This window comes from Arctopsyche grandis, chromosome 6 (assembly GCF_051622035.1).
Source record: "Arctopsyche grandis isolate Sample6627 chromosome 6, ASM5162203v2, whole genome shotgun sequence".
Classification (NCBI taxonomy): domain Eukaryota; kingdom Metazoa; phylum Arthropoda; class Insecta; order Trichoptera; family Hydropsychidae; genus Arctopsyche; species Arctopsyche grandis.
In genome coordinates this window covers 14628385-14640460 of record NC_135360.1, presented here as the reverse complement: position 1 = coordinate 14640460, position 12076 = coordinate 14628385, and the positions used below count along the sequence as shown (strand labels likewise).

At 37.3% G+C, this 12076-nt stretch overlaps 3 protein-coding genes across 5 annotated transcripts in view; all 3 read left to right on the top strand.

The window, feature by feature from the left end:
* The window catches only part of LOC143912757 (uncharacterized), a 408567-nt gene that overhangs the window by 156794 nt on the left and 239697 nt on the right, over positions 1–12076 (top strand). The gene's annotated exons all lie outside the window — the stretch shown is intronic.
* Positions 2083–12076, top strand: part of LOC143912753 (uncharacterized) — a 602600-nt gene continuing 592606 nt past the window's right edge. The window contains exons 1-2 of one of the 3 annotated variants that reach the window (XM_077432104.1): positions 2083–2890; positions 3271–10236. In XM_077432104.1, coding sequence (XP_077288230.1) covers positions 3707–8968 — 5262 coding nt within the window. In that variant the 5' untranslated portion in view covers positions 2083–2890; positions 3271–3706 and the 3' untranslated portion in view covers positions 8969–10236. Of the gene's footprint in view, positions 10237–12076 lie in introns of all 3 variants that reach the window. The other 2 variants (XM_077432105.1, XM_077432106.1) reach the window with 2 other exon arrangements.
* The window catches only part of LOC143912755 (rho guanine nucleotide exchange factor 10), a 502593-nt gene continuing 492599 nt past the window's right edge, over positions 2083–12076 (top strand). Inside the window, exon 1 of the mRNA XM_077432123.1 lies at positions 2083–2204. The gene's annotated coding sequence lies outside the window, so the exon portion shown is untranslated. The remainder of the gene's footprint in view (positions 2205–12076) is intronic.

The following is a 12076-nucleotide window of genomic DNA, read 5'->3' as shown; positions in this document are numbered from 1 at the left end:
TTAATGTTTATTTGTTTTGGTTTTGAAACAAAACTTTGTAAGAAATTTACATAATTTGGTAATGCAATTTTAAGACTGTTCTTTCATGGAAACTATGTTAGTATTACAAATAGAGAGACTTGTATCCAAAACTCTGACATTCGGTTGGAAGATGGGAAAGAGTGGTATTCGAATAGTACCTACTAAAGATAATGTATTAAAAAGTTCCGCAAGTGATTTGAGAATAAGTTAAAATTAAAAAAAAATAGCCAGATTTTTAAAGTCTGCTCATATTAGATACAAATGAAATCGTTTGGCGTTAATGATCGTGGATTTTTTAATGATTTTTTTTACTTGCCGCACTGTGATGGATAGCGAGTCACCAGGACTTATATTTTATTTTATTTTTCGAAATATACTGAATGCAGTTGTCTTCATATTTTATATATTCTTCATTAAAACCTCTATGATTCGAATTACATATGTCATTACGAAATAAAAACGTTTATCAATATCAACAGAAATAATTATTTTCGCGAGAAGCCAATTGAACACGCGCCTCACATATGCGAGAGAAAGATACAGGGAGAATTCAGTACGCGCCGCGCTCAAAGATCAGTGTGAGAATGATATCCGCCTTGGAATGATGGCTCTGCTTCAGTCGCTATTTTTTTCATTTCTTGTACTCATTTTATATTTTTCGCCGTTAATACACGACAACATGATTGTATAGCTAATTAAAATAGTAATCATCGCAGATTTTATCTTAAAACACATATATTTAGCTGAACGCTTGGCGTCCAGCACAGTGGCTGGTGACAATTAGTAAAGGATTTAATTCATGTGTATGTATCTTCTTTTATTTTAACCTCTTTATCGCAATATCTTCCAAATATGTTGATGTGAGTCACACAGTGTGACTATTGATCCGTGTAAAATGCTTAAAAAAGTTTGTAATATATTTATTTAAATTTGTAATATTCATGCACATTCAATAGTAATGAAGCTTTCCATAATGTCTTTTATGATATGAAGTTTCCATCAAATCCTTGATCCAACCGGTCCCCTCGTGTAACACATCCTTGGCCTCAATAGTCACGACGATAGTGCAGGGCCGAAATTTCGACCCTCGATAATAATAGTACGCTTAACTTAACAGTCGTTGGAGCGGTCGTCGATTTTAACTTGAATCGTTAACCTATCGAAGGGCGGTTAAGCGGGCGCAGCCTGCACGTGCTCGGTTCAACTTGAACCGTAAATCGGGCGACCGCAATCTGCGAGATCAGCCACTAAAATTATCAATAAGTCGGCAATTAAAATGGCTCGCTCCACTGATCGGATTAATCGACCGCTGATTTAATTCCGATCGGGAGACGCTCGTTACGATGGTAGTCGCGCGATAACGACCACGTCTCCTACATCTCACATCAAGATAGAAAATAGGACTTAAATAATCGAAAATTACACGCGTGTCGCAGTGGAATCGAATTCCAGAAACGTTCGCGTCAGGAGCATGCTGACTTTTTTTTTGACTATGTTTTAAAATGGAAATTTTTATCGTATGTATGTAGATGTTGTTTAACTACATTTTTATTTATTTTTTTATGGCAATGAAATGTTCCAAAATGTATTTTTTTTCTTCAAAGTACGCTGTAAGGCATATAATAAGCTTTTGACTTTTTAATTTTATTAAATTTTTAACTTTAAGGTAGTTATATTTTCTCACAGGAAATCGAAAGCCCGTTTACGAAAGTCCTCTTCTTAATTTGTTCAATGCTTAGCGTCGTGGTTAGTCGTGGACGATATGTCTCCACTCCTCCAGATCCTGTGGCATGTTGAAAGCAGCGTTAAGAGACGATCTTGTCAGTTCTTTAATTCGGTCTGAATATCTTCTGGTGACTACTAGCTTCTCTAGACTCTCCAAATTCTTCCTGGATATGACTTAAGTAGGAAAGAATCCTTTTCCTACATATTATGGAGAATGACCAGTGTTCCGACTTTTGTAATGACGTGTGGCAAACAGTCTTATTAACTGATTGTCGATTGGCATTATTGACGAGTTGGCATTAGTGTCGGCCCAAGCGGAAATACGCGACGGTCGACAGAGTCACCGAGTAGACGGCGTACGGACAGCTTGTGTTCCGTACGCTCCGCTGGCCCACCACGTGCAAATTTTACATTTCAATAAACTACATCAAACCATTATCGAAGTCTTTTCCATGATGGTCACTTCGAACCGGACACCAGTAACCTAGGCCACAACACCAAACGGACAAACCAATAGGAAAAAACGTGGTCGAGAAAAAATGGATGTCAATTAAGAAATCGGTATCGTTCCTTTGTTACTATCCATACCTTTCCAATACTAATAACATGTTTGCTTCTATTTCAGCAATATATTGATTGATGTACAGAGGTACATGACCGCGTGATTGACGCAGAAAATATATAAATAAAAACATAACCTACAAAGACGCATGGGACACAGAGGTAATCCAAAATTATCGGAACGATCACATAAACATCGTAAAGGATATTCAAGTAAGTGAATGTATTCAATCTCAGGCAATCTGTTCAAAAGGCAATCATGTGGGTAGGTCAGTTTTAAAATATGTTTTAAAGTATAACAATTAATTAACGCGATTGTATAAAATAATATCGCGCTACGAAGGAATGTTTCATCGGTCGCATCGAATTTCGTATTAAAAGTGTAAAATCAGATGTAGTGTAAAATTAGCAAAGCACGTGGAGAATTATACTTGTAGCCCCAAAGTGGATTAAATCAAGTACATACCGGTATATTCATATCGGTAGATCTTTGTTTCTTAATGTGTGTAGAAACACCCTCCCCCCCCCCCCTTCCACGATAAATGTGGAATTATACTTGTAGCCCCAAAGTGGCTTAAACCAAGTACATACCGGTATATTCATATCGGTAGATCTTTGTTTCTTAATGTGTGTAGAAACACCCTCCCCCCCCCCCCCTTCCACGATAAATGTGGAATTACACTTGTAGCCCCAAAGTGGATTAAATCAAGTACATACCGGTATATTCATATCGGTAGATCTTTGTTTCTTAATGTGTGTAGAAACACCCTCCCCCCCCCCCCCTTCCACGATAAATGTGGAATTATACTTGTAGCCCCAAAGTGGCTTAAACCAAGTACATACCGGTATATGCATATCGGTAGATCTTTGTTTCTTAATGTGTGTAGAAACACCCTCCCCCCCCCCCCCCTTCCACGATAAATGTGGAATTATACTTGTAGCCCCAAAGTGGCTTAAACCAAGTACATACCGGTATATGCATATCGGTAGATCTTTGTTTCTTAATGTGTGTAGAAACACCCTCCCCCCCCCCCCCTTCCACGATAAATGTGGAATTACACTTGTAGCCCCAAAGTGGATTAAATCAAGTACATACCGGCATATTCATACATCGGTAGATCTCTTTGTTTCATAATGTGTGATGAAACAGTGGTGATTTAAATTAAATCACAAGACTTGTAGCCCCAAAGTGGTTTAAATCAAGCACCCACCAATTTAGGGTTGTTATTTCTACCAAAATATGTTGGATAGATTCTGGTGATAATAGTTAAAGTAGAATATTAAGATTCACGGTGAATCATTGAATATTATTACCTTATCTCTACGAATAGTTCAATTGACAGCTATAGTAGAGAATAACTGTATTTATGAGACGAAATAGTGCAACTTTCTGAAACAAATGTCAAGTGCTGAAAACGAGGAAATAGAAGCTTCGACTTCCCAGTCGCATAAAGGTCGAAATCCAACTAGGGACGTAGAACCTATTAGAGACAGGTCAAGCTCTAGAATACATCAGACTCGAAGTCAGACTCAATCGATAAAAACATTAGCGAAAGAAAATAAAGTAGAAGTTACAATGACGTCAATAGAATTAAGGTATTCGGGCGCGTTTAAAAGACTACAGGAGAAAATAGACAGAATCTCCGAAATAAATGAAGGACAGTATCAATTTATTGAAAAAGCATACGACTATCTCCAAAAACTCCATTATGAGTATTTAGACAACATCACAGATATAGAGCAGGCGGATCAAATAGACGAAGAGTTCTACATAATCACAATGACAATTCAAAATCTTAAAGCAGCATTAGAGAGACAATCCATTCAAGATTGTAAACTGAAGGTAGAGCAAGCAACAATTAAATTTGCTAGAGATAAGTTACCGACGTTAACCATTCCCACATTTCAGGGAGATCCATCTGAATGGCAATCGTTTCAACAAGCTTTTAAGAATATAATAGGAAACAAAACGGAATATTCGAATGTCACGAAATTGCAATATTTGCATCAATCCTTAATCGGTCCCGCTTTGGCAGCTGTATCAGGTTTAGATATTAGCTCAGACAATTACGAAATAGCTTGGAGTATTTTAGACAAGCAATATAATTTACCAAGACTTAATCTCAAAACTAGGATTAATTCACTTTGTGACTTAAAATTAATCACAAGAGAATCACATATCGAATTGAGAAATCTATTGAATCAGGTAACAGTGTGTATTAAAAACATTGAATCGTTGGGTTACGCGAGAGAAATTTTAGATCCATGGGTAACATGTTTAGTTATAAGGAAATTACCTTTTAATATAGTAAGAGACTGGGAAATATCGCTGGTTAGCAGAGAAATGCCACCATATGAAAGTTTAGAGACATTCTTGCAGAATAGATGTAATGTATTACAATCTACTGCATCTGTAACTACGGTGAAGGAATTCCCTCATAGTCGTCAAAGAATCATGAGAACTCATGTCGCGAACAAAAACCCATCAAGTAAGGTAAACGCATGCGCATTCTGTCGAAATAATCATTTCATAGGCAAATGTGATAAATTCAAAGCAAAATCCAGTATGGAAAGAAATGAATTCGTTAAATCTAATAACATGTGTTTTAAATGTTTAAATTCATCGCATAAGATAACAAATTGCAAGTCTAACTATAATTGCTTAAGGTGCAAACAAAACCATCACACTTTGTTGCATCAGGACGATACATTTAGTTCCAATAATACGGGAAGGAAGTCAATTAATGCTCATTCTACTCATTTCTCTCAAAGGGAGATAATTTTACCGACGGTACAAGTAGACATTATAACGGCCAATGGAACGGTCGTTAAGGGTCGCACATTATTAGATTCCGGCTCACAAGTCAACTATGTTACCACATCTTTCGCTAAGAAGAATAACTTCAAATTAGAGAAAATCTCTCAAAAAATTGTAGGTATCGCTAATCAAGAAAGTAGCATTCGTCACATCACCAAGGTGACCATAAGGTCTTCAACCACTAATTACTCAACCAAAGTGTTGTGTTTGGTATTACCAGAAATTACTGGCGAAATTCCAACTGTGAAACTGGATCAACAGTTAATTTCAATACCAGCGGGAATCAAGTTATCAGATCCCCTTTGGAATAAACCGACGCCAATCGATTTATTGCTCGGCGCCGAGATTTGCGTTCATGCTATGAAAGCAGGAACCATCCAGTTAGGAAAAGGTATGCCTATCTTAAAGGATACCGAATTCGGATGGACAATAGTTGGTCCATATCCCGAAGTAAATAATGCTCCAGGGAAGAGCCACATAGGCTTAAGTCAATTAGACAGTCACATTCAAAACTTTTGGATGATCGACCAGGTTCCTATGGTAAAACATCAATCTCTTGAGGAGAAAAGATGTGAGGAACATTTCCAAGCACACACATCACGAGATAAAAACGGTAGATTTTGTGTAGCTTTACCATATAAAAATTCCCCGGTAGTATTAGGAAGTTCATTGCACATTGCGGAGAAAAGACACAAAACTTTGGAAAGACGTTTTTTAGCCAATAATAATTTAAAAATGGAATACAATAAAGTTTTAGAAGAGTACATAAATTTAGGACATATGTCAGAGTGTGAACCCCCGGAGGCACATGAGGTTCATTGTTATTTACCTCATCACGTCGTGGTTAAGGAGTCTAGCCTTACCACTAAATATCGTGTAGTTTTTGATGCGTCCGCAAAGACAACGTCTAATATCTCACTAAATAATATTTTGATGGTGGGACCTAATGTCCAATCAGATTTGTTAAGTTTACTACTCAACTTTCGACTCCATAAATACGTGATTACTGCGGATATTAAGCAGATGTACCGACAGATTCAAATAGCAGAGAAAAATAAAAATGTACAACGAATCATTTGGCGAACAGATCCCCAGAGTAAATTCAAGCATTACAAGCTTAATACAGTAACATTCGGAACTGCTTCAGCCCCATTTTTAGCTACTAGATGTCTAAATCAGTTAGCAGAGGAGAATAGAAACAAATATCCCATCGCTAGTAAAGTGATCGAACGTGATTTTTATGTTGATGATTTGCTCACGGGAACTAATACTATTGAAGCTGGTAAATTATTAAAGGTTCAACTGGAAACCATATTATTATCAGCCGGTATGCCCTTAAGCAAATGGACATCGAACAACTCCGATATAATCACGGATGTTAAAGCTGACGATTGTTCAGATTTTAACTTCTCTAACGAATCACACAAAACTTTAGGTTTATTTTGGAAACCGCGGGAAGACGTTTTTGTATTTAAGGTTCAAACCGAAGTCGAGACTGAAAATATAACAAAAAGAAACTTTTTATCAGTAATTAGTCAGATCTTCGACCCATTAGGACTATTATCTCCATTGTTAATTAATTATAAGATATTAATGCAATCTGTCTGGCAACAAACCATTGGTTGGGATGAATTCATTCCTCAGACAATCTTCAAAAAATGGAAAGATTGCCAATTATCCAATACAGTCATGAAACTTTATAAAATTCCTAGATTGATAATACTAAATAATGCCATTAATATACAGGCACACGGATTTTGTGACGCATCCGAGAAAGCTTATGGTGCTTGTATTTATGTAAAATGTACTGATCAATTGGGAAATTCCAAATGTCATCTTGTGTGTTCTCGTTCGAGAGTCGCTCCGCTCAGTTTTGTAACTATTCCGCGTTTAGAGCTGTGCTCCGCTATGTTATTATCAAAGTTAATGAAGTCAACAATAGACCAATTAACAATTCATATTAATGAAAAATATTATTGGACGGATTCAACCGTCGCATTGCATTGGATTAGAGGAGAGTCATGTAAATGGACCACCTTCGTTGCCAATCGAGTGGCCGAAATCCAATCAATATCTCAACCCATTGAGTGGTACCATGTCTCCTCTACAGACAATCCAGCAGATTTAATTTCTCGAGGGACTCAACCATCAGAATTAAATCATAATTCGTTATGGTGGGACGGCCCTAGTTGGTTGAAATTAGACGAATCACGATGGCCTCGAAGACCTCCTGAGATCACAATAGATCTTCCAGAGAGAAGGGTAGTCACTAACGCTACCCTTGTGAGGGAAAATAATTGGATAGATAAATATTCTCATCTTCCAAGACTCCTTCGAGTTTTATCATATGTTCGTCGGCCACTAAGGAATAAACAATTAAACGTTAAAGAAAATAACGAACCGTCCGCTTTAGAATTAAAAGATGCTTTAAATAATTTGATAAGGTTATCGCAAATGGAATCATTTCCATTGGAATATCGTTTGCTGAGCAAGGGACATCCAATTCCCAGTAGCAGTAAATTAGCTAAATTGTCCCCTCTATTCCACGAGAATTTAATTTGTGTTGGAAGTAGACTTCCTCTGGGAACAACTCTATCAACGTCACCCATTATCTTGTCAAATAAGCATAAACTTACACACATGATTGTCCGAGATGCGCACTTGAAATATATTCACTTGGGTACTCAAGCCTTACTGTCGTTATTGCGGCAGACCTATTGGCCATTGGCCGGACATAATACTGTCAAAGGAGTGGTGCGTTCATGTGTCATTTGTTTCAGAAATAAACCACTGTCACACAATAGATTAATGGGATTACTCCCGCTTGAACGTACCACTGCGAATTTTCCTTTCAGTCATGTGGGGATAGATTTCGCAGGACCTTTTCCTGTGAAGAGTGGTTGCAATAAGAATTCTAAGATAATTAAGGGTTACGTTTGTGTCTTTGTGTGTTTTTCCAGTAAGGCAGTTCACTTGGAACTTGTCGGAGACTTAACGAGTTCAAATTTCTTAAATTGTTTAAGAAGATTCGTAGCCAGACGTGGCAGGCCCAATACGATATATTCCGACAATGCTACTAATTTTGTCGGTGCAAGTCGTGAACTCGTTAATTTAGTAAAATTAATTTACGAACGTCCTCATGAGGAGAAGCTACTACGGTATGTAGCCTCCGAAGGGATTCGTTGGAAGTTTAACCCGCCAAGGGCGCCTCACATGGGAGGGCTGTGGGAAGCAGCGGTTAAATCCATGAAGATTCATTTAAACAAGGTGTTAAAGGCCACCACCTTAAATTTCGAATCATTTTGTACGGTATTGACTCAAATAGAAGCTTGCATGAATTCCCGTCCTCTTAGTCCCTTGTCTTCGGATCCACTAGACCTTTTACCCCTCACACCTGGACATTTCTTAATTGGCAGATCCTTACTCGCTCTTCCAATGGAGGTTAAATATAACACTAATGTCCATGCCAATCTGCTTCAGATACAATTGACCACAGCAGCATTTTGGAAACGTTGGTCGGCGGAATATTTACATTCTTTGCAGTTACGACACAAATGGAAGAAGGACTCGAGCAACAATCTGAGTGTGGGTCAAATGGTCCTGTTAAAGGAGGAACACATGCTGCCAACCCGATGGGTCTTGGGTCGAGTCACTAAATTGTATCCCGGACCAGATGGCAGAGTTCGAGTCGTCGACGTCTTTACTGCCAGCGGAGAGTTTCGTCGGTCCAGTCATCTAGTGGCGCCATTGCCGATTCTACCACAAGGACCACTTGACAGGAAGGAAGATCAGCAAGAGGGAGGAGAAACAGCAGCTTCAATTCCGTCAACTTCGGTAGCTTAGTTTAACCCGAAGACACTACCCCCAACTCATATTACTTATTAGATGTAATCATGAGTTTAAATCAGTCAATGTTAATAGTAGTACTCCGTAATTCACTTTAATTGTGTTGTGTGTATAATTTAAGCTATTTTCATTTTAACATTCGGCAGTATATATCTCCGAATTTAATCTAATCATTTTGTCTTTATAATATAAGACTTGTCTCATGTCATCACTCGGAAGGATTATATCCGAGTTTAAAATAAACTGTTCAAATTTGACAGTTAAAATTAGATTCATGATTTGTTAATGTTAGTCTCCAAGCCACACTTAATGGAGCATCTTAAATTATTTCATGTCTACTTAATTATAACCTGCCGGGAGTCATCCGCAGGTCTTATGTTTCTTGTTATGAAAACATAAGTTAACTCTTACTGTTTATAGTATTTATGTGAATCATAGAATAAGTAAATATTATAATACTGAACATTTCGATGTAACGTAGAGACATCTATAATCATAGTTCGCCTTCATTTCCTGCTTGTAGGAATGAATGAATGACTTTCCAATTTACTTTTAATTTAGCAATGTTTGTGCTACTTGTTGATGAAATCAAGTTAACTTAGGAGCATTACACTCACTAATCAAGTTTAGTTGATCGGTAATAGCTGATCTGTCTTGACAACTGTAACAGTGTCAACATTGTATTGTCTAAGTTAACATCAAGATGAGGAATGCTTAAGTTTTAAACCATATACAGTCCACTCTCTCTTCTTTAAAGTAAACTTATCTTGTAATGCTTATTCACAGCTTCAAAGGAGATTTCAAAAATTTTAATGTAAAGAGAAACAACATTCACCAGAGGTATACCTATAAGTTGAAATATTACTGAACCAATAAATTGATTTTATCCTCACACTGGATGAGGCAAAGGTTTCATTATTCACCCTCTATTTAATTATTTTAAGAGCTATGATTTATTGTAAACGACTCGTCAGTAATGCTGTAACTCTGTAGAATAACTGTATTGTTCAACAGTTTTCCTATGTGGGACTATGTTCCGACTTTTGTAATGACGTGTGGCAAACAGTCTTATTAACTGATTGTCGATTGGCATTATTGACGAGTTGGCATTAGTGTCGGCCCAAGCGGAAATACGCGACGGTCGACAGAGTTCGAGCGGACGGCGTACGGACAACTTGTGTTCCGTACGCTCCGCTGAACCACCACGTGCAAATTTTACATTTCAATAAACTACATCAAACCATTATCGAAGTCTTTTCCAACCAGTTTTTCCGAGGGTGGAGATGTTCGTGCGTTAATTAAAATTAAAATTTGTAGTTTTGCATTCCAGACTAACAAAAAAAGGTCATATATGTATGTATGTATATGTATTTAGTAGATAGGATAGGTAGCCAAGCTGCCTGGCATTGCTCGGATGTATAAAAGTTGAAAAAATAATCTAACTGTTTTAGAAATTTTAGTATGGAGGACTCTCGACTCTGAAATCCGATCCCTTTTAAAACCATCTACAACCTAAGTTTTGGTAAATGAGACATTTTAATTGACAAGCAGGTTTACCGGCGTTGTTCATGCAAATCTTGGTGAGAATTAAAACAATTCGATTATGTATTTCATACTACGCACAACGAAAGTGAAACGTACTAATAGAAAATCTATTTATAATACATACCAGATAAAAATATGTAAATTAGGTTTGTAAGCTAATGTTCAAATAAGGCGAGGGGAAGTCGCGTGCACCTTTCCAGCATCCCATTCTAGTTCATTGGCTTATAAAACTGAATTTGCAACGTTTCGTAACATACTCAGAGTCGCATAAGTCTAATTCATTCTACCGTGCCCGTCGAAGTATACTAAGGCGTTTTTACACAATATAAAAAAATGTGGGATGAGATGGATGAGAGTTGCCCAAAACAGAAACGAATGGAAACGTGTTGGAGGGGATTTCTTCCAGTAGTGGATGGCGAATGACTGCAAATACACTGAATCATACACCATGCACGTGCTCGTGGTTTTTAGCTGGGAAGGGTGTTTCTTCAATTCATTATTAATTCGTTCGATCTTATTATTCCGACAAGTTTCTCCTACATGTCTTCAAATATGGGAATCACCGTTATCGATCACAGTCGAACCCATGTCAATACAAGGATAAAATATCACTGAAAACACTCCAGGGGGTGATTTTTGGACTGGTTGCCATAGCATAGACCAGTCGTAATAGCGTTTATTACACGTGCATAGTATTTCTGCATAGTATTGGTTGACTCTTGATTTTAATTTATATAATGGGATGATAAATCTGAGCAGTCTACACATGTACAATCAGCCCTGCAAATGTTTTTGAAAACCATAGTTTTTCGTTTCATGCTGTTTTAATTTTCACAACACATCTTAAGTTGATTGCTACTGATTGATACAGTGGTCATTATCTATGTTACACGTTATATTTATTGTTAGTATTCATAATATTATCTTATTTTAATGTCAGGCATAGGGAAAAAAAGCTCAAAAAAGTGTCTAAAATTCTTGAAAACCATCATAACATACGACATACATACCACATTCAAGTTAGACTCATCCTTTTGTTTTACATGTATTATATTTTTAAGTATAGTCATTGTCTCGCACATTCAACGTTCCTTTTTGAGAACTGAGCACGTATTTAAGTACGATTTTCCCCATTTTTTCAAGTCAATGACGCGAACAGGGTATAAATCGTAACGCGACCGGAAGCCCTCGTGTAGAGTGGCGGTCTATTTGTCTACAATTCGAGTTTGTCTCCGACATGTGTACACGACATATGTGCCACTCTCGCAATTATACATACATACAAATGTATACCCATCGATGTATACATTTATCGTGTGCCTAATATACATATGTACATACATACATACATCGCCCGAGATATCATTACACAATGCTATTGTTTCACTTTTGTCCGTTTCCTTTTCGAAACGTCTGGCTTATGTACACAGTAGATCCCTTATCGGCGATACAAATTTATGGTAATTGGCCTTAGTGTTTCGGCGTGGCCAACCGTCGGTGAAAGAGCGTCGTTATTACATTACGAAGCGTTTTCAAATTAATTTACATCGGTAATAATCG